General features: G+C 41.8%; 2 protein-coding genes across 2 annotated transcripts in view; one reads left to right on the forward strand and one right to left on the reverse strand.

The window, feature by feature from the left end:
- LOC146629861 (nidogen-1-like) overlaps positions 1 to 13,489 on the forward strand; it is a 36,217-nt gene extending 22,728 nt beyond the window's left edge. Inside the window, exons 12-20 of the mRNA XM_085355430.1 lie at positions 560 to 691; positions 2,997 to 3,230; positions 5,336 to 5,508; positions 6,047 to 6,173; positions 6,700 to 6,871; positions 8,789 to 8,946; positions 9,038 to 9,161; positions 10,233 to 10,345; positions 13,365 to 13,489. Of these exons, the coding sequence (XP_085211556.1) occupies positions 560 to 691; positions 2,997 to 3,230; positions 5,336 to 5,508; positions 6,047 to 6,173; positions 6,700 to 6,871; positions 8,789 to 8,946; positions 9,038 to 9,161; positions 10,233 to 10,345; positions 13,365 to 13,483 (1,352 nt within the window). The 3' untranslated portion in view covers positions 13,484 to 13,489. The remainder of the gene's footprint in view (positions 1 to 559; positions 692 to 2,996; positions 3,231 to 5,335; positions 5,509 to 6,046; positions 6,174 to 6,699; positions 6,872 to 8,788; positions 8,947 to 9,037; positions 9,162 to 10,232; positions 10,346 to 13,364) is intronic.
- LOC146629862 (E3 SUMO-protein ligase ZBED1-like) lies at positions 11,347 to 12,228 on the reverse strand. Its single transcript, XM_085355358.1, has one exon. The coding sequence runs from the start codon at positions 12,226 to 12,228 to the stop codon at positions 11,347 to 11,349; it is 882 nt and encodes a 293-aa protein (XP_085211484.1).
- Positions 13,490 to 24,366: the final 10,877 nt, after the last annotated feature.

Here is a 24,366-nt window from a genome sequence, read left to right on the forward strand (position 1 = left end):
CTTTGAGAGTTTAAACAAGAGAGAAAAGTGTGAAAATGTTCATGCCTGCCTGAGAAAAGAGTATAAAGTGTGCAGTGAGGGGTTTTACAGCCTTAAAACATGCAAAAAATAAAGGTGGCTACATTGTGGATTTCACTTATCGTGGGATATTTTTAGAACATAACACCCGCGATAAACGAGGGACCGCTGTATACAGATACTGAGAAATATAAAATTAGAATCCTTCCTCTCTTTTGCTCTGAGGCGCGGAGGAAGAAATATCGACAAGTTGACGAACATCTACAGATATATTCGGTAAATGCCCAAGACACCTTGAGAAATGTAAATCGTCAATTTGGTTGACTTGTTTTAGAAAACCCGAGCATAAACAAGGCACGAATATCACACCGGAAACGAAGCGCTCTGCAGGAGTGCCGGAAGTAGCACATGCTAAGGCGCACATAGTCTATTTGCAGCATTCAACTAAAGATCTACCTTCAAACTTTTCACCATCTGGTGGCCATTACTGGTACTGCAAGATCCAGAATGTGAGGAGCCTCTGTTTTTTCTGCCTGTTCAGATGTGGATGAGTGCCAGCAGCAGGATCGATGCCACGCCGAGGCCTCCTGCTCCAACACACAGGGCTCCTTTACCTGTCAGTGTCGTCCTGGTTTCCACGGAGATGGCTTCCACTGCAGTCCCACGTTCTCAGGTGGGTAACCAGCACATTCACAGGTTTACAGACAGAGGGTTGCTGGTTCCAGAGTGACTGCCCCCATTCATTGTTTTAATCGTGAAACAGGTCATCCTGGAGGAGTCTGTTTAAACACCCCAGCCATGCATGTATCACTGTAAACGGAGACACTGAGACCCATGAGAGTGTTTTGATTTGTGCGTTCCAGTAAGAGTGTCGTCCTGCAGCTCCAGCTGCATGGTTCTGATGCTGCTCGGAGCACAGCAGCACATTCTCTGTCTGATCTAACTCAACATGTGACGCATTCAAGTACAGTTAGTGTTGAGGAAACAGCAGCGTTTTTTGTTCCTGATTCATGTTTTCTTTCTTTTTCTGAAAGTGTGTGTGTTACTAAAAGAAGACAAACAGAAGCGCAGCCAGCAGTCAGAGTAATACTGATTCCAGCTGTCAGCAGCTGGAGGCGCACAGCTAATTACAGCTTTACTCCTCTGCACCACAGTTTTGTCATATTTCCATCCTTTATTATGACCTGTCTTGCCTCTGAAGGCATCATTTAGTGTCCCGTGTCAAAACATGTCCGTGACTCTTAATGTCAGCAGCATCTTTTAGATGCCTCTAGTGTCGACAGCGGGGCTTTGATCGTCTCCGCCGCCATCAGGGATCCTTTGTCCCGTTGGACTGTTGGGGGCAGATGTGGCGCTGTGAGGACAGCCTGCTGTCGTGTGCGATGACACTGTTGTGGCTGGCTTGTGGTTTGTCTTTGAGGACACTCGCTGTGGGACCACAGAGATGAAGAGCCTGCTGCTTTAATCACTCAGTCTTTGTATCTGCAGCTGCCACGTGCTGAAGTCTGCTCAGGAGCATGGACCTTTGAAATAAGCCACGTGTCACATGTGTTTTGTTTTTCCAAATGACCCAGTCATTAAAGTTTGATGCATTTGAAAATGACGAATCCTTTGTTTCTAATAGTGATTCATTCCAGACTCACAGTCCATACAAACAAATGCACCCTGATCAGGACACCATACGTCTTCCTCCTGATTCAATGCTAACACTGCAGCATCGTTTCAGTTCCTGATCACCTGCTGATCAGGTTTTTTAGCCTCCAGTTTCCTCAGACGTCCTACAGACACCGTGTCACGTCGTTGTCTTTGGGAATCATGCTGTTGGTGCAAAAATCATTTGTATGGAGTGTTTTTCGACATCAATCAATCACTCAAAGCTTTATTTGTCACAAGCAGGTTGCCCTGCAGTGCAACATGCTGCTTTTAACAAAGATACACTTGTATGTGTTCTTTGGTTGTCTGTTATGTGCTGACTGGTTCGTCCCTTTAGTAAACAGCTCCTTTGGGTCATTTGACCCGGCGTTCTTTGTTTCCTTGCGTTTCTGTATCATCTTACGTTCATTTGTTGTTCTTGGAGTTATTCTCAGTCCTAAGTTGTTCAGATTAGTTTACTGGGTTTCCCCCTCGTGTTTTATTCCATGTCTCTGCAGCTCGTCGTGTCTGTGCTCGCCCTCGTGCATTTCCTGTTTTATAGTGAAGGTCTGTGTCTCATGTCAGTGTATTGAGTTTTGCGTCCCCATGGTCTCGTCATGTCTTACTCCCAGCTGTGTCTCATTCCCTCGTTGTCCCTCTGTGTATTTAAGCCTTGTGTCTGCCTCTGTTAGTTGCTGGTTCGTCTGTGTATCGTCTCCTGTTGGACGTTTCAGGTTTCGCAGGTTTTTGTTCCTCTGTGTTATTGTTTTGTAGCTGCTTCCAGTTTAGCCTTTGTTTGGTTTAGTTCCCTGCGATGCTCTGCTTTTGTTTGTGCTTCACCTTTCCCTGAAAAGAAAACTCATTCATTTACTCAGTTGTCAGCGCTTGCACTTGGGTCCACACTTCTCATCTCCTGACGATCTGCCTCGCAGATCTTGACCCTTTTATGCTTTAGTGATTCAGAGGTCAAAGTGATGTGGTTTAAGTAACAAACACATAAAAAATTATCTGAAAGTCATCTGGTACATGGATAAAAGCAGCCAGCGTCCAAAGAAAGGCCTGGGGAGGTATTGCAGAAGTCTGACTGCTTGGATGCTAAATAGAAAGAAAGGGGCGGGGCTAGTGATGTCAATAACAGATCAAGAGCAGGTTTAACTTGACAGGTGTTGGAGCCTCATGTTTTCTTCCTGTTCCCTGTGACCCTGTGGATGCATTAATGCTAATGTCATCAGATGCTACTACTGTGTGACTGTGAACATGTGACTCTCTAAGGAGCGGGACACTGGTACGTCTCCGTAGGCGCGACCATCACTCTGTGAACGTGTTTCGTTCTCGTGTGTCCTCAGAGCGTGAGAAGACCCGGTGTGAGCAGCAGAGAGCGAGTGCCGTAGCCGACTCTGACGTTCCCTTCTCATTCCGTCCTCGTCCGACTGTCGGTCGGTACGTTCCCCGGTGTGACGAGCGCGGAGCTTACGAGCCCACGCAGTGCCACCAAAGCATTGGGCAGTGCTGGTGTGTGGACGCCAACGGGCAGGAGGTCCCCAACACCCGCACAGGACCTCACAGTAGCCCTCCTCTTTGTGAGTCTCTGTTTCTGCTTATTGATGTTGTGCTATCGGAAAACAAACATTTTATCGTGTCATTCTATCGATATATTAAACTTTTTACTCATATGAGGTTCATTTCAATTTAAATATGATTTCTTTTCTGCCTGAAGCTGCACATGATAAATGTACTGTCGAGCATTATATAACTGAAAACCCTCTCCTGTCTGATCATTTCCTGATAACATTTACATTTACAATAATTGATTACACAGCAGTGGAGAGTAGACTTTATCAAAGTAGATGTCTTTCTGAAAGCGCTGTAACTAAGTTTAAGAATATAATCCACCCACTGTTATCATCTTCAATGCCCTGTACCAACATAGAGCAGAGCAGCTATCTGAACGCTGCTCCAACAGAGGTCGATTATCTTGTTAATAATTTCACCTCCTCACTACGTACGACTCTGGATACTGTAGCTCCTGTGAAAACTAAGGTCTCTAATCAGAAGTACCTGACTCCGTGGTATAATTCTCAAACACGTACCCTAAAGCAGATAACTCGTAATCTGGAGAGGAAATGGCGTGTCACAAATTTAGAGGATCATCATTTAGCCTGGAGAAATAGTTTGCTGCTTTATAAGAAAGCCCTCCGCAAAGCCAGAACATCTTACTATTCATCACTGATTGAAGGAAATAAGAACAACCCCAGGTTTCTCTTCAGCTCTGTAGCCAGGCTGCAATGTTCCCTCTAAGCTGCTGGCACGTCTCTGCACACAAAAAAAACCTGAATTGAAATTAAAATTAATACTTTAACGATTCTGTTCTGCAGTGTGAGTCAGTGACTGGCTGCTCCCGTATGGGATCAGAACGATGCCACATTATCCCACAGTCCAGCCAATCACGCGATTCACATTCGTATATACGCAGCTAATCAACGTGGTTGACAGGCTATGACAGCGTCCTTATCTGCGACACCGGTGTTTTAGCAAAGCGGCTGATGTGGATGAAGCCACGTTAATGACAACGTGTACAACCATTGGAGATGTGAGCAGGACAGACGGAACAACTGACGGGAAAAGTGTGGACTTTATACCAGTTTTTAAATTGTGTTGATCGGCCACGTAAAACCAGAGTTATGATAAAATATCTGCAGTGTTTGTTTTTCTTCCTGAATACTGTCGTTGTTTATATTTACTGCGGGAAGAAACGGTAAAAAGTAAGAAATATACCCATACCACTGCTTGGTAATAATAAATTCATACATTAAACTCATAGCACAGCACTGCAAACAGCTGGGAGTCAGTGCTGTGTGTGACCTGTAATGGGTTTACAGGGGAAGTGGCACAAACAAACAGGTTGGTCCGTCTTTACAAGGCTCCTCCCAGTTGTTCATGGCGTACACAGCTGAGCAGAGTAACTAAAGCCCAACTACAAAAACATCAAAGGGAAAAGGGACGGCACAGCTGCACACCACACACAGGTAAAAGGTTACACACAATAAAAACATCCATTTGATTGAAGCACTGAAAATAATTATAGATAAGATAACCTTTATTAGGCGCACACGTGGGAAATTTGTTTTTGATACAGCAAAAGTGCAAAGTTATGTAGCAGAAATTAGAAGACACTGGAATAGAATAAAAATACTACATACAATCGAGTAAAATAGAATAATATATACAATAGAATACAAATAGATCTAGAAACACCCAATAAACCCACGATGCTGATCAGTTTCCCAGGCGCAGTCCATCCACTCAAACTTGTGGCCACATGAAAATCATACCCACTCACACCAGAGTGACCCCACCTGACACTCCCACTACCTTAATAGAAAAATAAATGGCAGCATTCAAATATCTAAATACCCAAAAGATGAAATCAGTCCGTGATTAGAAACATAATCACAGCATACCGTGGCCATATATAGTTTTAATCTGTGCAGAGCATCGCAGAGTCCAGCTGGTGTATGCGTGTCATGTAATGCTGTACATGTACCTTTATATAAACTTGGATGTGTCAGACATGTCAGGTGATGTCTTAGAGAGGCCAGTATCATCTTGGTGAACTGAAGGTTGTAGGCTAATTGTTACATCTCCACACAAAGCCCACTGCCAGCATGACTCTTCTCCCACACAGGCATCGATCAGGCAGTTACTCCCGCTCCGATCGGTCCCACGCCGCGGCCTGATGTCCAGCCCATCGCTCCTGGAGCATACCTGCTGTTCGCTCAAAGCGGGAAGATCGAACATGTGCCGCTCGATGGATACATCATGAGGAGGGAGGAGGCCAAACCTCTGCTGCACGTCCCTGTAAGAACAATGACACTGCTGCTGCTGACAGCCTCCACAGATACTGACGTGTTTTTGTCTGGACTTTATCAGCCCGTCCTGCTGCCTGACATGCTTTAGTGTTACCTTACAGTGTAAAGCACCCTGAGACAGCTGCTGCTGTGATCTGGTGCTGAATTGAATGTGTTGTGGCCATAATGATATTCTCTTCAGAGAGATGCCACTTGGTTGTTTGACTTGGTGTTTCAGTGATATTTTACCCAGTTTAATTATCTGCGAGTGGTACCATAGTGACATCACTGCAATGCTCTCTGTGTCTAGACTCGGATGAGGGTCTTTTGAAAAGATGTCTGTAAGAGCCTGAATGTGTTCATGGATTATGATTTTTGTGTCCTCACACATTCACGTTGTTCTTTAGCTGTTTTCAGCTGCAGAGCTCTTCGTCTCTGTCATGAAGTCTAGAAATCATCTGGCACATCTGCATTAATGTGTTGCAGCTGAACACACAGCTGTCTGTTAAAATAATGAAAGGTTGATCTTTTTCTTCTTTCATGACCAGGATCGAGTGGTGATCGCTGTGGCCTACGACTGTGTGGAGAAGATGGTTTACTGGACCGACATCACTGGACCAGCTATCAGCAAGGCCAGCCTCACTGGAGGAGACATCGTTCCAGTTGTTACTAAAGGTACAGCACGTGTCGCGACTGAGCAGAAGCAGCTTTATATGTGGCTCCACTTTGTGCTGAACTTGTACGAGAGACTGGAGCTTGTGTGGTTCTTTGTTTGATTACTCGGGTGCAGGAGAAGTTATGCCCAGGACTTCTTTGTTCTAGCAGTGGGATGGTTTCATTGCAGCTGCTGTCACAAGAGCTAAACTATATTCTCAAAACCAAAGATCAAACTGTCCCAGTATTAGGGATTGAACATCCGACTCCTGGAACCTTCTGGTAGATCCCGTGGATGCTTCATCAAAAATCTTTTGAAAAGGCTGGTCAGTATTTTTCAGGTGTTGCTGAGCAGCTCGTGTGGCCACAGGAATGTTCTTGGTCTGTACTTCTTAGCTGTATGCTAGTGACTTGTAGTTTAAGGGTTTTTTTTTTCGATGTTCCTGCCAGGCCCCTGATGAAGTTGAGCTCTTCGGCCTTTGGCAGTTAAGTGCAGTGGTGCCATCAGTCCCTGTATTCAGTGTTAAGTATGTCTGCTCCTCCTCAGAGCTGCAGAGTCCTGAAGGCATCGCCATTGACCACGTGGCCCGCCTTCTATTCTGGACTGACTCCACGCGAGACACCATAGAGGTCTCAAAGCTGGACGGCAGTCACCGGAGAGTCCTTTTTGACACTGACCTGGTGAACCCTCGACCCATCGTCACCAACCCAGCATACGGGTAATAGTATTTGTATTGGTATTAGTAGAGATGGACCGATCCGATATTACGTATCGGTATCGGTCCGATACTGACCTAAATTACTGGATCGGATATCGGAGAAAAATAAAAAATGTAATCCGATCCATTAAATATCACGAAAGCACCTCACAAAACTTGCAACACGCCGTAACTCACCTCAGAACGTTAGCACGTCGGAGCAGTATGCATCACGTGATAGAGCGGCTGTGGCATGCGGGACCTGTCGGTGGTCTGGATAGCATTTGGAGCTTCGCTAGCAACCCGGCATTTCATCTCCGACAAAGTTATCCCCGAGAGAAGTAAAGCAAGTGTGTAAGTCCATCTCTGAATGTTTGTAAAGCATTCCTGCGTTAAGCTTAACAAACGACTGCCTCTCCTGCTGCTACTTCAATCATGAAACTGCTTAACGATCAGCTGATCGGCTTTTCTGTCGCGAGTCCGTGTCTCTAGTTTGCTTTTGGCCCATTTTGCACCAGAAAGAGGAAACCAGCGGCTGAACAACAGCAGCACGTTTAAGCTTGATCAGCTGTTGTTAGAATTTATTTAATATTACTTTCTACTCGAGGATCTTTTTCTACGTAGCTGACGGCTGGTAACTGTGCAGGGGCGGATCTAGCAAAGTTTAGCCAGGGGGGCCGATAGGGCATTAACAGGGAAAAGGGGGCACAAAGACATACTTTTCTTTCTTATTCTCATTTAAAATGTCTAGCTTTTAATAAATAATTATCTGACACCCAAAGTTTTAATTTGATGTAAAATGAATAGAAGTCAATTACTGTATATAGTGACTATTAAGTCTAATATATATATATATATATATATATATATATATATATATATATATATGTATATGTATATATATATATATATATATATATATATATATATATATGTATATATATATATATATATATATATATATATATATATATATATATATATATACATACCCTAGTAAGCTATAGTACTTTTTCCTTTGGGAAGGTACCATCTGTGCAGTCTGCAGTTCTGCTGAAGAAAGATGTTGAATCTATTTAATATTTCTTGAAAAATAATTGATTTCTGTGCATTTTTTTTTCCACACTGCATCAAATTAAGGTTGGTTACGTCGATTAAGCATCATGAGGTGGAGCGTGAGGGGTGGTTCCCTATTTTTTATTTATTTATTTTTGTTGTTGCTGGGAGTTGGAACCCTATTAGTTAGGCTGCTTAATATTTATGCTAAGTACTCTTTAAAATACCAGAATAGGGAGGATGGTGCAGGTTTAAGTTTATTAGATTGATCAGTATTGCTGAACTATGAAATATTTTTTTTTGCATACAGGTATAACAGAATAGCTTTAGTGTAGTTGTTGTTTTAAACTTGAGTATGAACTTATACAAAATGCAGCAAGATATTTAAAAAACAGCTTTGTTGATTAAAAAACACTATATCGGATTCATATCGGTATCGGCAGATATCCAAATTTATGATATCGGTATCGGTATCGGACATAAAAAAGTGGTATCGTGCCATCTCTAGGTATTAGCAGTAATACTATGTAATCGTATAACGAGGAGTAGCACTGACCCTGTGTGTACTACATCTTTTGGTTGCTTCCTTTAGAAGGTTCCTTTATCTCACAATGCCTCTATCATCCTCCTCATCCTCCCAGCATCTTCCTCTGTCACTCCAACCCTCTGCATGTCCTCCTTCACTATGAATCAGCATCCTTTGTCCAATATATCCATTACTACATGCCATATATTCTAATTACTAGCAATAACTTCAGGACTCTTGGTGAAAGCTAATGTGCTTGAGTCTGCTAGCAGTGAAATTAATATCAGAGCAGAAGTTGTATCATGAACCCAGCAGTAGCAGTTTCTTGTAACTGGTTTTTGTGATGTTGGTCTCAGGCGGCTGTACTGGGCAGACTGGAATAGAGACGGGCCTAAAATTGAGATGTCCAACATGGATGGGACTGGGCGAGTTGTCCTGGTCAAAGACAATCTAGCACTTCCCAACGGTCTCACCTTTGACTATGAAAACCAACAGCTATGCTGGGCAGATGCAGGTAGGAAAAAGCCTTCCTCAGATCCACACACAGCACTCAGAGCTCCTACTGGTAATGTGTTCCTGGATTACTTATCCCAATGACTCTGCAGGGACTCGGAAGGTGGAGTGTATGGATCCTCACCGCCAACTGAGGCGGAATATCGTCGAAGGGATCCAGTATCCGTTTGCCCTGGTTTCCTTTGGAAGAAACCTGTATTACACTGACTGGAGGAGGTACCAACTAAGACATTTACTTTGCATTTTTCTTTATTTAGAGCTCTGCTGATCTAAATCCAGAAAGTCCTGGCTCAAAACTGTCAAATGGTACATGGACTGAGTCTTATATCCGGTCTTTAAGTGATGACATATGAACCCTGCTTCCGGGTCCAAACTGCTCTGAGTTTATTAAGGCTGTTGTGTTTTTAACATGTTTTAATGTTTTGTATCTTGTTCTATTTAATCTGAACAAGCCAGATTACATAGTGTTTAGTGATCACTAAAACAGTCAGTGATCGCTGTCGGCCTCTCTCGGTTTTTATTGCCACTGTTCATTTTAAAGCTCAGTTTTTAAAACCTTAGGATGTAACTACAGCCCAGCCCATGCAGCAGTATATGAATGACTAACCTGTATTGTGGATGGATTATCTCAGTTGTTCTCCTGGCTGAAGTTTGGTCCGTTTACAGCATCCTGCATGTTAACATCCTGCATGTTAACATCCTGCATGTTAATTCAATTCAATTAAATTCAATTCACTTTTATTTATATAGCGCCAAATCACAACAAAAGTCGCCTCAAGGCGCCTCATAGATACAGAGAAAAACCCAACAATCATATGACCCCCTATGAGCAGCACTTTGGCGACAGTGGGAAGGAAAAACTCCCTTTGAACAGGAAGAAACCTCCGGCAGAACCAGGCTCAGGGAGGGGCGGGGCCATCTGCTGCGACCGGTTGTTAAACTTCATAGTTACACCTGGTAAAGCAGCAACACTGATCATTTTATTAAAGATGAAAGAATTTAGACAGTTTGTAACTCTCAGTGATGTCGCAGTGTTCGTTTGACTTTGGGACCTGAAGCGGAGTTTGGACCTGGAAGTGGCTAATGACGTCAGCTACTCTCACGGAGAAGTCAAAACATTTTATACAACATGCCTCATTCACCTATTTACACAAGCCCTTTTCCTATGTTTAAGTGCTTTGTATCTTACATTCACTACATTGTGACTAATGGCAGTGTTAATGTGACATATCTGACACATCACTATGTGGCCTCTGAGATATTTAAAAGGTTGTGGGTGTTTTACAGGGAGGCCGTGGTGGCTGTGGATCGTCACTTGGGGAAAGAGACAGAAGAGTTTCTGCCACAGAAACGCTCTCGCCTGTACGGCATCACCACAACAGCAACACAGTGTCCACAGGGTATGACTTCTATCAGCCAGAGCAGTGACTGAAACCAGAGAGACAAATGTAGGGACTAAGGACGATGAGAAATTGTAGAGTACAGTCTGTGGGAGGAAGGTTTACAAAGGTTTTTTAAAAAGGGGGCAAAGCTCATCTGAGTGTAATTAGCTTAGCTTAGCATGAATACTGAGATTAGGGGAAAAAGGTTGGTTTCGTTTGGTTGTTACTAGTTTTTAATTGTTTTTTTGGTTTTTTACATTAATAAATATTGCCAGAGGTCATAAAACCGTCAGGAAATAAGGGAACTAGGGGTGTGTATTGGCAAGAATCTGGCGATACAATATGTATCATAATACAGGGTAGACGATACGATATATTGCAATACTAAAAGCCAGACGATATTTGTGTTTAGTAGGACTAAATTTAATTAGGAAAACTCAAGTAAACAGTCCAAACTGTTTAATGCTTGACATGAAACATCTGAAACAAAAACACTCTAAGTTCAAAATGAATGGAGAAATTAACATCTGCCTTATTAGAAGTCATGTCAAATAAACAAACAAAAACTACTTTACTGAAATATCAAGTATTTTTTAACATGAAAAAAGTAAACATGTAACACTGAAGTCTTTCTAAGTACTATGATTGTAAAATACTTATCCAAAAACTGCTCTATGGAGCATCAAAACAAAGTACTTTTTATGTGACCTTAACATAAACAAATATAAATCAAAAATGAAATTGCTTGAAGAATCCATCCAAGTAAACATTAACAAAAAATGTAAAGTGCTATTACAATTAAGTGTTGATAAAATAAAGTACAGCTCTGCAGTGTCCATCAATGGAACACTTTTAGTACAACCTGAAAAAAGGAATTTACTCATCTAAATAAGTGCTTATGAGACTCAACCAAAATGTCAAACATTCTCATATCAGAGATTTTACATGTGTAGTGTTTTCTCAGTGTTTATTTTTCAATTTCCAGATTTTTGTGCAGGAATACAAGCTGATCGACATGGTCAGCTCTCAGGACACTTCTCTGTGCATTTACTATGTCTCCTGCAGAGGAGAAAACTCTCTCTGCAGAGACACTTGTTCCAGGAATGCATAGGAAACTCCTTGCTACTTTGGATAGCTGAGGCAAGTCTAGCCGCGAGAGCCATGTTTGGTGCATTATCGGTAACAACAACAAGGTCCTTTGCGTTCAATCCCCATTCAGCCACAGCGTCAGTTAGTAACGCTGCAATGTGCTCACCTGTGTGACTGTCATGCATGGCTCGGGTTTGTAGTACATGAGACTGAAGGTCCCACTGGTCCGTTATGTGATGTGCTGTAACAGTTACGTACGATTCAGTGGCTCTCGAAGTCCAAGCGTCGCATGTCAGAGCAACTGTCTCAGCCGAGCTGAGAGAGTCCAGCACTGTCGCTTTGACTTCTTGGTACAACTTTGGCAGAGCGATGTCCGTGATGTGTTGTCGAGAAGGAACGGTGTAACGGGGCTCCAGCGTTTTAATCATATTACGAAATCCTTTATTCTCCACAACACTCAGAGGGCGCATGTCTTTGCAAATAAAAACAAGTACTGACCGCGTTATTTTTGTTGCACGAGTTGAAGTTGCTGGTAGTTTCGAAAAGTTAACTTCTTCAATTGTCCGTTGAGCGGGATCACCTCGTTTCATTTTAAAATTAGCATTTGACGCTACGTCGCTATGGTGTCTAGACACGTGTGTTCGTAAATTTGTTGTGTTACCGGAATATTTGACTCTGGCGGTGCAGATTTTACAGACTGCATAGCTCTTGTCATAGTCTTTACTGCCTTCTTTTGTCCTAAATCCAAAATAAGTCCACACATCATCTTTGAAAGCTGCGGGGGCCGGCTGTATCCTCTCCTCTTCAGTCATCAGTTAGCTAGCATCACACACGTCCACTGACTGTTCTACTTCGTTCTTTTGGCAAACTAGACGCTTCTACAGTTATCGCGAGACCTCGTTTTTACGTCATAGTAAAGGCGGTGAAAACTGCAAACCAGTGGCCGGAGTTTGAATTCCAACATACAAAAGAAATAAACAGTAAATGCATGTCATTTTTCAATTAAAAAAATCGATAACAGTGATTTTAAATATCGATTCAGTATCATTGCGCGAAATATCGCGATATTTGGTTGTATCGATATTTTCTTACATCCCTAAAGGTGGTGGTGATTTTCCCATGTTGTCTTTTTGTAAGCAGAGAAGTTTCCCGTTCGTTGGAACTTTGTGGGCTGAGAGTTTCGAGCTCTGTGGAGTTTGTTTCACAGCAGTTTAATGCAGTGGGAATAGTGGGAATAATTGATTCCAGATTCCATAGCATGTGAAGCATGGGAATTTCAGGCTGACATGACCTCAGAGAAGCCAGCTGTGGATATGGAGACTGGCTCAGAGCCCAGAACTGTACAACAGGCCACGATGAGAAACTGCTTCACCTGCTGGTTTCGGTGCAACACAAATGGATGATGAAGTGTTCAGGCACTTCCTGAGGCTGCAGATCCTCTAGTCATATAGTCATGTTTATGCACTCGTCCCGCCAGCTGGCCCTTCTGTTAACACACACATGAGAACTCTGAGGTATTTTCACTATTGGCTGTTTCAGTCCACATGAAAACATTATGGGTTCTTCCCAGTATAAAAGACGGGCACGCTAACTCTGATGTGAAATCTTTATTTCAAACATGTACGTAACACAGATCTCTTTTTGCTACTGCTGGCCTTCACACACAAACTCGATGAAAGAGCAGCCAATCAGAACTCTGCTCTGTTGCCCATTACTGTTTTTGTTTTTACACTGTTGTGCTGCTCTAAGCTCTCTTTGCATTTAGTTTGAGAACACATGTGAATACAATGTAACTAAAATGACATTTGACAGCAACAGTGGTGCACATGGGTGACATCATCAGTCCTCTGCCACCATGGCCTTTCAGACATCCTGTACGGTCAAAGTAAGAGCCTTTCTGTAAAGACCTTTGTGACATTGTTGCATTGTCTTCCCTTCGATGCTTTAGTGTATAACTACTGCGCTGACAACGGCGGATGTTCTCACCTGTGCCTGCCACGGCTTGGAGGGCTCTCCTGTCGCTGCCCGGACGCGACTGACGGTCAGTGCGAGGAGAAGGTCCTGTGAGCTGAAGACGACGGGACGATTTCAACTTTTCTTACTTGAACTTTAACATTTCTGTAGTCATTTTAGAGTCTTATGAGCTTTTGAAAGCTGTTCAAACCTCACTGTGTCTGTCCTCACTGGTTCTCACATCTGCTGATTGTTGCAGTCCAAAGTGAAAAACACAGATTTACCTGATTGGGTGATGAATATGTGACAAGGTACCGTTGTTTATAGTTTATATTGTGTACTTTCAGTCTGCTTGTTGCTTTCTGATAGATGTGCTCTAAAAGGTTTTTGTGTCAAATATTCTTCTGGAGTTAGTGATGACCACAGTGCCTCCGAGTTTTGTGAACAGTGTTTCCCTGCTTTGACGGGTTTGTCTCAGGTTTGACTCCTGGATTTTCACACTAGTGAGTTAGTGCTTCTGCTTCATTTACAGGAAACAAATGGAATAACTGTTAGTTTCATACAGCATTTCTTCAGTTCAACTGTACCAATGTGACATGATTATATAGCTCAGCAACCTTACATGATGAAATGTGACTTTTCGGCAGGACTAACATACTCAGTGATTCTGCAGGTGGACCTCTAACAGGGAGCCTGTGACAAACATTTATTCTGTTTGTTCTAAACCCCGCAGTGTATTTTTATATGAATGTAAATATTTACCCAATATGCCAACAGTATTCTGTCTTGTTTAAATGGTGCTGATGTAAGCCTGAGATCTACCTGATGATGGTGATTGCTGTGACGGTGTGTGAAACAGTGCTCCTGTTGAACTCTACCTCCAGTCTGTGCTCCATTTTTCAGTGATGATTAAAGATAAACAACTGGTGTAACTGAAGTTCTCGCTTATTTGAAGCCATTTTCCTCAGGTACGGAAGACCTAACAGCCAACATGTTCATCAAACCATTTAATCAAATCACAATCAGGATTTTTTTTCTCTCCGAAACTCGATAAATTCAGGACATTCAGCTGAATTTCCATGTTTAAAATGGCCTGTATTTATATAGCGCTTTACTAGTCCCTAAGGACCCCAAAGCGCTTTACACATCCAGTCATCCACCCATTCACACACACATTCACACACTGGTGATGGCAGCTACATTGTAGCCACAGCCACCATGTTTAGGATGTGGTCCATGTAATGTCTAAATACAGTGTAAAACTTTATTGGCATAGATCATTATTTCATTTGAATATTACCATCCACAGACCTGGTGTGACATGCTATTGTTCTCCAGTATGAAAACAAAAAAAACCCAAACCCCAAACTGCACTGTGTGTACAATAAAGTGTTGTACTGCTATCTTTGTATTGAACAGTAGACTGGTGACCTGGTCCACTCCTCTCCAGGATGTACCCCTCTGTAAATAAATGTGTGGGACAGCCTCCTTTCATTTGATCAGTGTTGCATAAATAAGAGCCACTCTAAGTACAGTGGTCCCTCGCTATAACGCAGTTCACCTTTCGCAGACTCGCTGTTTTGCGGATTTTTTTGCATGCTTTTTTTATGTTTTATTTTTTAACAGCGCATTGTGTTCTGCGTCCTGATTGGCTGTAGACGATTGTCAATCAATCTCATGCCGTGTCTCCTGTACAGTACAGAGTGTGTTCAGATTGTCAAATTTACATAAATCTTCGATCGCTAGCAGTGTGACTCTGAAGTGCTGTACTGTATGTTTGTAAGTTTCCTCCCCAACAAACAACAATGTTGACGAAACGTCGTCACCTGCGGATGCCTTTGGTACCGTGTACATTTTAGGACATCGTCAGGTCTCAAGAAAAAATTTGTCAGGTATCAGACAAAAAAATGTCAGGTCTCAGTTCTCAAGAAAAAACATTGGACATTTGAAAGCCCAGTGCAGCAGCAAATCGCTCGTGCTTCACAAGCTGGACCCACAGAGTCTGCTAAGGTTTGTCACTGCCATAGTAGATATGAGATTTATATAAACCCATTTAGAGTGAGGTCCATGTAAATTTACCATTCTCCATTTGTTTATCTTCTGACAGCGTAAGATTACAAGTGTGCTCCAAAGCTTCCTTTGCCTGTTAGACGTGGGAGCAGAAGTTTTTGGCACTGCATTTTAAAATGAAAACATATTGCATTTATTTACAATTAAAGACACACAGAGCAGGAGGTGTGTTACTGTTTTACATCCACAGACACACAAGCAGGCAACATGAGGTCAAGTTATGGCAATTTTATTTGTGTGTTTCAGTGCATGTATTTAGATTAGAGTTTTTAAAAAACAAACAAACGTCCCAAGAAGAAGGATGGGGAGAAAGAAAGGTGGAGAGAGGAGGAAGAAACTATTGATGTCCTCAAACTGGATGCTGCTGGGTCAGTTCTTCCTCAGCAGTCTGCTCCAGAATCCCCTCCTGTCCTCGGCTTGCTTTTCTTTTGCCTTCAGTTCTTTTAAGGTTTTGTTGAGCTGCTCCTCGGCATCTTTAAATGTTTCTTTCAGCTGCTGTTTGGCCAGTTTCACTTTGTGTTTGAGGAGCTCTTTAGCTTCCTTTTTGAGCTTTCCTATTTCTTTAAGTGCGTCTTAATAGGTAGATAGGCTTGTTAGAGCCTGCCAGGACCCTATCACTCCAGATAAAACCCTGATAACTCATAACCTACATGGTAATTTCAAGTGTGGGGCATGCATTAATTGCCAATATACCAAAAATGTTAAATCATTCAAAGACGCTATAGGTGACAAAACCATTGCCATAAAGGGCTTTATCACATGCAGAACTAACAATGTAATCTACATGATACAGTGCCCATGCAATAAAATATATATAGGAGAAACATCCCGCCCTCTTAAAGATCGAATTAATGAACACAGAAGTTCAATCAAGAGGAATGATTTAACCAGCCCTGTTGCAAGACACTTCAATGATAAACATCCAAATTCACCATTATTTTTCCGGCATTGAAGCCATTAAACTAAACCAAAGAGGTGGCAACATAAATTTTATCTGGAAAAAAAGAGAAGCATCTTGGATATTCCGTTTTAAGAGTCTGCACCCCAGAGGTATGAATGAGGATTTTTCTATCAAAGAGTTTTTATGAGCTACATCTCCCTTTTTTTTAACCAGTTAAATTACTCTCACGTGAGTAATATTTATTTAATTAATCTTATTATTTTAGCCAAAGAAGAAGTAGCGCTTCAGACATCTCATCTTAAGTCTACAATTCAAGTCTAAATTTTAGATATTTTACATTTTAGAGACATAAATAAGGATCTTTTAACAAATGTGTTCCCATGTGATGATGTAATCTTGTTTTCTAATTCAAACGTGCTTTTACCATTCAACCCCCCCCCCTTTTTTTAAACCTGTGTGTATATTTATAGCATCCTCCTTATGCATTTCATGCATGTGTTATTTTCAGACGTATGGGGGTTATGTCACCCCCCCTCCTCCTCATCAGTAATGATCTAGTCCGGTATTTTCTTGGGCGTGACTTAGCCAATTAACCAATACCTACCTATTATATGTCAGCTGACCTATCTATGAAGTTTTGACTGGTTAATTTGGAATTTTTTTCTGTTTCCTGTCTTGTATTTAAGCAATTTTAAAATGTTCTACTATGACCCTGATGAAGGCCACAAGCCGAAACGCGTTGGTCTATTATTAAAGTTGTTCATCTTCCCTCAAGTGTTGCTGGAGTTCCTGCTTTGTGATTTCTTTTCTTTTGCCTTCAGTTCTTTTAAGGTTTTGCTGAGCTGCTCCTCGGCATCTTTAAATTTTTAACTGCAAAATGAACTGATGAAAACAGTACAAAGGTTAAAGTACCACATGTGCTGTAGTGAAAGCTGCAGCTGTTTTATTGATAAAGTTAAGGACAAAAAAACAAAAGGATTAATCACCCCTGTAACTGTGTCACTATACATCAGCATTAACAGGACCTCAGTTTGTATCTCAGACCTGCACAGCTTCCGTTTTAAACACTTGATGTACTCAGCTGCATGAAGAGCGTGTTTGAGTTTCTCTAACACAATTAAATAAAACCTGATGAAGGTCAAAGGTCACAGTTTTCACAGTTTTTTGCAGATAGTGTGTTATTTACCATAAAGTGATTCAGAGTTATTCATACCAGAGTAACCAGAGAGGATCATATCTTTTTAAATATATAACTTTCTACAGGACTGAATATAATATCTTTATGTAAAAGTCCGGAGCCTCTGGGGAGTATCCGAGTATTTATAACATTACACAAACCAAAGGTCTCCATCACAGTGTTCATGAAATGCTGGGTTTATCCATCTCCTGGGGCGGGCCTACAGAGGAGCTCTGAAGATTTCCCTGTGAGGGAGCTGCTGGTGAAGATCATGAGTCCTGCTTGATCAATGCGATGAGCTTCAGTCTTCCTGGTGTTTCTGAAATGATGCCTCTTTCAGTGGGTCAACAGAACTTCTGGCACAGGACAGCTGTGATGAAAGAACGGGAAGAAGTTTCTCCAAACCTCTGGACCCAGAAACCCAGCTTGGTCCTGATGGTCTCCCTCACTAGTTTCTCTCCAGGGTGAATGTAGCTGTTATAGATAATATAGACTATTATTAAATAAAAAGAACAACTCACACTACACTACTGAAACCTTCTGCTGATGTTTTTAAAGTTTCCATGTTACCAGGCTGTAGAGATTTAAACAGTTTTAGATCCATCACACTCACAGTCTTATGTTAAAATCTCAAAGGACAGCGTTATATTTTTGATATTAACAGTAACTCTGGGCATCTGTGGAGTGTGCAGCTGATCTCATCGCTGTCTAAAAATGGATTAAAAAACCCAAAAGAAGTGCTGAATCCTTCAATAACACAGACTATTAGAGTAGCAGCTGTCTGTGTGAAGCACTTGCTGCAGGGTTGCACCATGAATGTATTCAGTTGCCAACAAAAAGCAGGACTCAGTGCGGGCAACTGCCATGAGTCTGACGATGTTGGGGTGAGACAGTCTCCTAATAAAACAGAAACATCACGTGGCTCAGATTGAATCTGAATTGTAACTTGAATAAATGCTTTTGAAAACTGAATTTGAATTAGTCTAATTTGAAATTCAATTTATGGTTCGGAAACTCCAGGTCCAGCTCAAGATTGCCACTTTCGGTCCGCTGGTAAAACGAAGTTTGATTACTCTCCGCTTGATTAGTCTTGAACCGGAACCGGATGTAAGTTCCAAATAACTGAATTTTGGAACTGAAACTGAATGGTGAGAAGTGAAACTGAAATTATTCGAGAGCTACATTTTTAAAGGATATAATACAGTTTCAAAGCAATTGAATTCAATTTCAATTTAGTGACGATCATTCAGAAACCATAAGTTGAATTCAGTTGAATTGAATTGAGTTCAATCTGAGCAATTCAAATGTAACTATTCAAATTCAGTTTCTGATGGCACAGATTTCTGCCCATACTGTAGTTCTAATCATAAAGGTGTAAAATCCTATTGTTCAGGGGCAGATCTACAAGCAGTGTTGGAAAGGTTACTTTTAAAATGTATTCCACTACAGATTACAGAATAGATTTCGTTACGTTACTGAATGAGAGTAACGTATTCAATTCAATTCAATTTTATTTATACAGCGCCAAATCACAACAACAGTCGCCTCAAGGCGCTTTATATTGTACAGTAGATCGTACAATAATAGATACAGAGAAAAACCCAACAATCATGCGACAGTGGGAAGGAAAAACTCCTTTTTAACAGGAAGAAACCTCGGCAGAACCAGGCTCAGAGAGGGGCGGGGCCATCTGCTGTGATTGGTTGGGGTGAGAGAAGGAAGACAGGATAAAAGACATGCTGTGGAAGAGAGACAGAGGTTAATAACAGATATGATTCAATGCAGAGAGGTCTGTTAACACATAGTGAGTGAGAAAGGTGACTGGAAAGGAAAAACTCAATGCATCATGGGAATCCCCCGGCAGCCTACGTCTATTGCAGCATAACTAAGGGAGGATTCAGGGTCACCTGGTCCAGCCCTAACTATATGCTTTAGCAAAAAGGAAAGTTTGAAGCCTAATCTTGAAAGTAGAGATAGTGTCTGTCTCCTGAATCCAAACTGGAAGCTGGTTCCACAGAAGAGGGGCCTGAAAACTGAAGGCTCTGCCTCCCATTCTACTTTTAAATACTCTAGGAACAACAAGTAGGCCTGCAGAGCGAGAGCGAAGTGCTCTAATAGGGTGATATGGTACTACAAGGTCATTAAGATAAGATGGGGCCTGATTATTTAAGACCTTGTATGTGAGGAGCAGGATTTTGAATTCTGGATTTAACAGGAAGCCAAAACAGGAGAAATCTGCTCTCTTTCTAGTCCCTGTCAGGACTCTTGCTGCAGCATTTTGGATCAGCTGAAGGCTTTTCAGTGAGTTTTCAGGACTTCCTGATAATAATGAATTACAGTCGTCCAGCCTGGAAGTAATAAATGCATGAACTAATTTTTCAGCGTCACTCTGAGACAGGATATTTCTAATTTTAGAGATGTTGCGCTAATGGAAGAAAGCAGTCTTACATATTTGTTTAATATGTGCGTTGAAGGTCATGTCCTGGTCAAAAATGACTCCGATCATTAGAGATAGGTTGATCATATTTAAGATCGAAGAATTAATTAATGGCAGGACTTCTTTGAGCAGCTTTGTAGGAACGGGGTCTAAAAGACACGTTGATGGTTTGGAGGAAGTAATTATTGAAGTTAACTCAGAAAGATCAATTGGAGAAAAAGAGTCTAACTTAACATCAATGGTACTAAGAGTAGCTGTAGATAATATTACATCTGTGGGATGATTACTGGTAATTTTTTCTCTAATGATAAAAATTTTATTTGTGAAGAAGTTCATGAAGTCATTACTAGTTAACGTTAAAGGGATGGTTGGCTCAACAGAGCTCTGACTGTTTGTCAGCCTGGCTACAGAGCTGAAGAGAAACCTGGGGTTGTTCTTATTTTCTTCAATCAGTGATGAATAGTAAGATGTTCTGGCTTTGCGGAGCGCTTTCTTATAAAGCAGCAAACTATTTCTCCAGGCTAAATGATGATCCTCTAAATTTGTGACACGCCATTTCCTCTCCAGCTTACGAGTCATCTGCTTTAGGGTACGAATAGGTAGTTATTTATATATTTTCATTATGTTCTGTATTTCAAACTGTAAACTGTAAATTAAGCTTGTTTGGTCATATTTTTTTTGATTGCATTCTTGTAATTTTACATGCTTGTACTTTTAATACATTTTTGATAACATAAAAATAAATTCTGAAAGAAACCTGCATTTTTCAATACAAAATTCAGATATTTTCGAAATTGATTTGGCATGCAGTGTTACATTAGTAAAGTATAATATATTGCATTAGAAACTTTCACAGGATCAGTACTGGACTATATCAAGTTCTGTATTGCAAATGTGACTGTGGACAAAAGCATTCAGGTTTTCCCAAACCAAAAACCCTGGATGACCAGCGAGGTCTGCACACTCCTCAAAGCCCACAATGCCAACTTTAGGTCAGGTGAGCTGCTCGAGCTGACCTGAAAAGGGGTCCCACCTGTCCAGCAACAACACACGAGAGGTGTGGCATGGAATAATAGACAACATAAACCACAGAGGCAGAACTGTGAAAACAGAAAACCTGAGTGTGCAGCTAGCAGAGGAAATAAACAGCTTCTTCGCCCGCTTTGAAACACCACAACAGCAGCACTCATCTGCCTCAGCCCTGCTCCCATCCTCAGCCTCACCTGGTTCCTGCACCGCTCCATTCACTGTAACGGAGCACGATGTCAGATGTGTGTTCCTAGCAGTGAACCCCAGGAAGGCGGCCGGTCCAGATGGAGTACGTGGTAAAGTGCTAAGAGCATGTGCCCACCAGCTCACCCTCATCTCCACCAGAATCTTCAACCTCTCACTGGATCAAGCAGCCATCCCATCCTGTCTAAAGGATGGGATGGCTGCTTTGAGAGACTAGTCCTTCAGCACACCGAGGATTACCTCCCCCCAGAATTCGCCCCCCCCCCACCAGTTTGCATACCGCACAAACAGATCCACAGAAGACGCCACGACCCTCCACTCGGTGCTGAGTTACCTAGAACAGTGGCAGAATGCTCTTCGTGGATTACAGCTCAGCCTTTAATACAATCATCCCAGACATCCACTGCTGACCTTCCACCACTCACCCATTGAGAGCCTGCTAACTTACTGCATTACAGTATGGTACGGCAGCTGCACTAAGGCGGATAGAGCCCCTACAGCCCCTATAAACAGAAGAACCCAAACTGCTGAAAAATGGCGAATTTTTTTTCCAAATGACTATTTTTAGTGGATGTTTGATATAGAAGCAGAATGACAGAATGTTAAAAGAAGTTACTTTTAGTCGTTCTAAGCTGGGCATTGCGTTCTCTGGCTGTTCAAAGCCATGGAACTTTAGACTTTCCAAGCAAATAATGATGGCCATACTGATGTTCTTTTCAGTACATTTTACTTTATGTTCATTTTCATTTTTATGATGTTTCTATTTTTACATAATTCCTCCCACATAGCAAAATTGGTATGGCCTGGATCTGTCCCACACAATGTGCTTACACATGGCCTGCGTACCGCAAAGAATGACGGCCCTTTGGTGGCCCAGATCTGGTTTACCAGAGGTGGCCCACACATGGGCCAGCACAAGGCCAGTTGCAGACACACTGCTGGCCCCAGATGTCAGCCTAATGTGTACCTTAATCAAGCCATGTAATAACAACATGTGCCGGAACATAATAGTGCAAAAGTAACATGACAAAACTGTTCAGACAGTGAATGGGCTGATTCTTACATAGCGCTTTCCTACTCTCCCAGATTACTCAAAGTGCTTTGTGCAACATGTCACATTCACCCAATCACACACTTTCTCTAAACTGACTGCTTCCTAACTACATTCACACTCTTGACACGCAGACTGGAGGATCCAGGGATAAAACCACTAGCCTTCCGACCAGTAGGTGACCTGCTCTACCTCCTGAGCTACAGCCACCCAGTGATAAACATGAGTCACTAGGTTTTGGATAAAGTGTACACTCACAAACCTGTCAAAGCTGCATGTGAAACGTTGGCTACCATAGCAGTATAGTATTGCAACATGGCATTTGGGTCTTCTAACTAAAGTAGGAAAATAGGAACATAAATAGTGCCATCATTGCCGGACCTGGCCCAGATCTGGTTGACATACACCCTGCCATGACACCAGTCAGTCAGAAAAAGTGCCAGCTTGATGCTGGATCCGGCCCAGACCTGTTTTCTATGAGCCTGGGCCACATAAACCAAACCACAATCAGGCCAGATGTGGCATGCCATCACATAAACAGTGCCATCTATGCCAGACCTGGCCCATATCTGGATGATATACCACTTACCACACCAGAAGTCAGCCAGCAGTGCTGGCTTGATACCAGATCCGGGCCAGACCCGTCTGCTATGTGGGATGACTTGTTCTTTTGGCGTTTTAGTTGTGGATTATGTTTGGGCTGTGTCTCTTGCCCTTTCAGTATAATATTGTTTTCTTGTGCTTCTAAGTGTCCCTTTGCTTCCACTATGTTTCTTTTTAGGTTATGTAGTATGGGTTAGGGATATTTTGTATGTTGCTTTTGTTTAATAAAACCGCCTTTTGGATTATTCCCTGAGTTCTGTTATTTAGTGTCACAGAGCCAGCCTTGACATATAATTGTTCTTTCAATTTTTGCTAAAGATTACAACGAATTGAGATGTAACGCGTCCCAGAGGTACAGTAGGTGGCCCAGAGTAAGACGGTGTTGAAAGTTAGACATCAACTATTAATGATGAATTTTAATGAATTTTTGAATACGATGCAATATTTAAGTAATCGTATAGAATTGAATATAAATGTCCTTTAATTTCTGAGGAATATTACAGTAAATCTGGATGAAACTTGGCACAGAGGTATGTGGTGAAAGCTGGACATCAACTATCAAGAATGATTTTTAATGAATTTTTGAATATGCAACCAGACTGTCCCGGTGGCTGTATTGGGCTGTCCCATTGCAATTTGTGTGTCACGTGTACGTGTGACTGTTCGGGTCTAGGCTAATTATACAACTGTAGCTGTATAATTATGTATTAACACAGCAAACTGTCCATCGTAAACACATTTAAAGGATGTGACCATATGACACACCTGCACAGAGCCGCACATCAGTGCAATCAAACACATCTGCCTCCAGTTAATCCAAACCAGCAACTGTGACACACAAACAAACCAGTCCACAGCAAAAATGGGGATAAGTCAGTATATTAGTCCACCATGTTACATCTGTCCACAAGGAATAATGTCAGTTATGTGGTTTTTCTAAGTTTAACAGTCGTGAAGGACGTACGCAAACAGATTCAGTGAATTTAAAAAAGTTCCCAACAGTGTTTTTGAGTTAAGAATATTAATAAAAGGAGCATCCTGCTGATCTGTGTATAATTAAGAGGAAGTTTATGTTTGCCAAATCCTCACAGGTCCATTTAGGAGCAGAGGTTTACTGACTGAACATAAAAAACTATCATCATAAATGAATGCATGAAGAAAAATCCCTGTTTAGATCAAAAAGGTCTGTATAACTTTAGTTTCATTCATTAATGGTTGCTCATACTAATGCGTGTGTGAAGTCACAATATCACTGAGTTTATTTATTGTTTCATCCTAAGATACAAACTCTGTGCACATCAGCGATCTAACCTTTTATCATCAATGTCTTTAAATGAGAAAAGGGAAGCTGACTTGGGTTGGTTAGTGGGGTTAGCTAACTGCCCACAGCTGTGACTGTGGGTGTGGATGGGTGTCTGTGTGTTAGCCCTGTGACAGACTGGGACCTGTCCAGGCTGTAGCCTCCTCTCACACTGAGACAGCTGGGAGAGGCTGCTTTCATCGATATTTCTGCTTGAGTTCATCT

Source organism: Diplotaxodon limnothrissa, linkage group LG6 (assembly GCF_057381915.1).
Source record: "Diplotaxodon limnothrissa isolate DT_005_m linkage group LG6, D_limnothrissa_male_GT1.1, whole genome shotgun sequence".
Taxonomy (NCBI): domain Eukaryota; kingdom Metazoa; phylum Chordata; class Actinopteri; order Cichliformes; family Cichlidae; genus Diplotaxodon; species Diplotaxodon limnothrissa.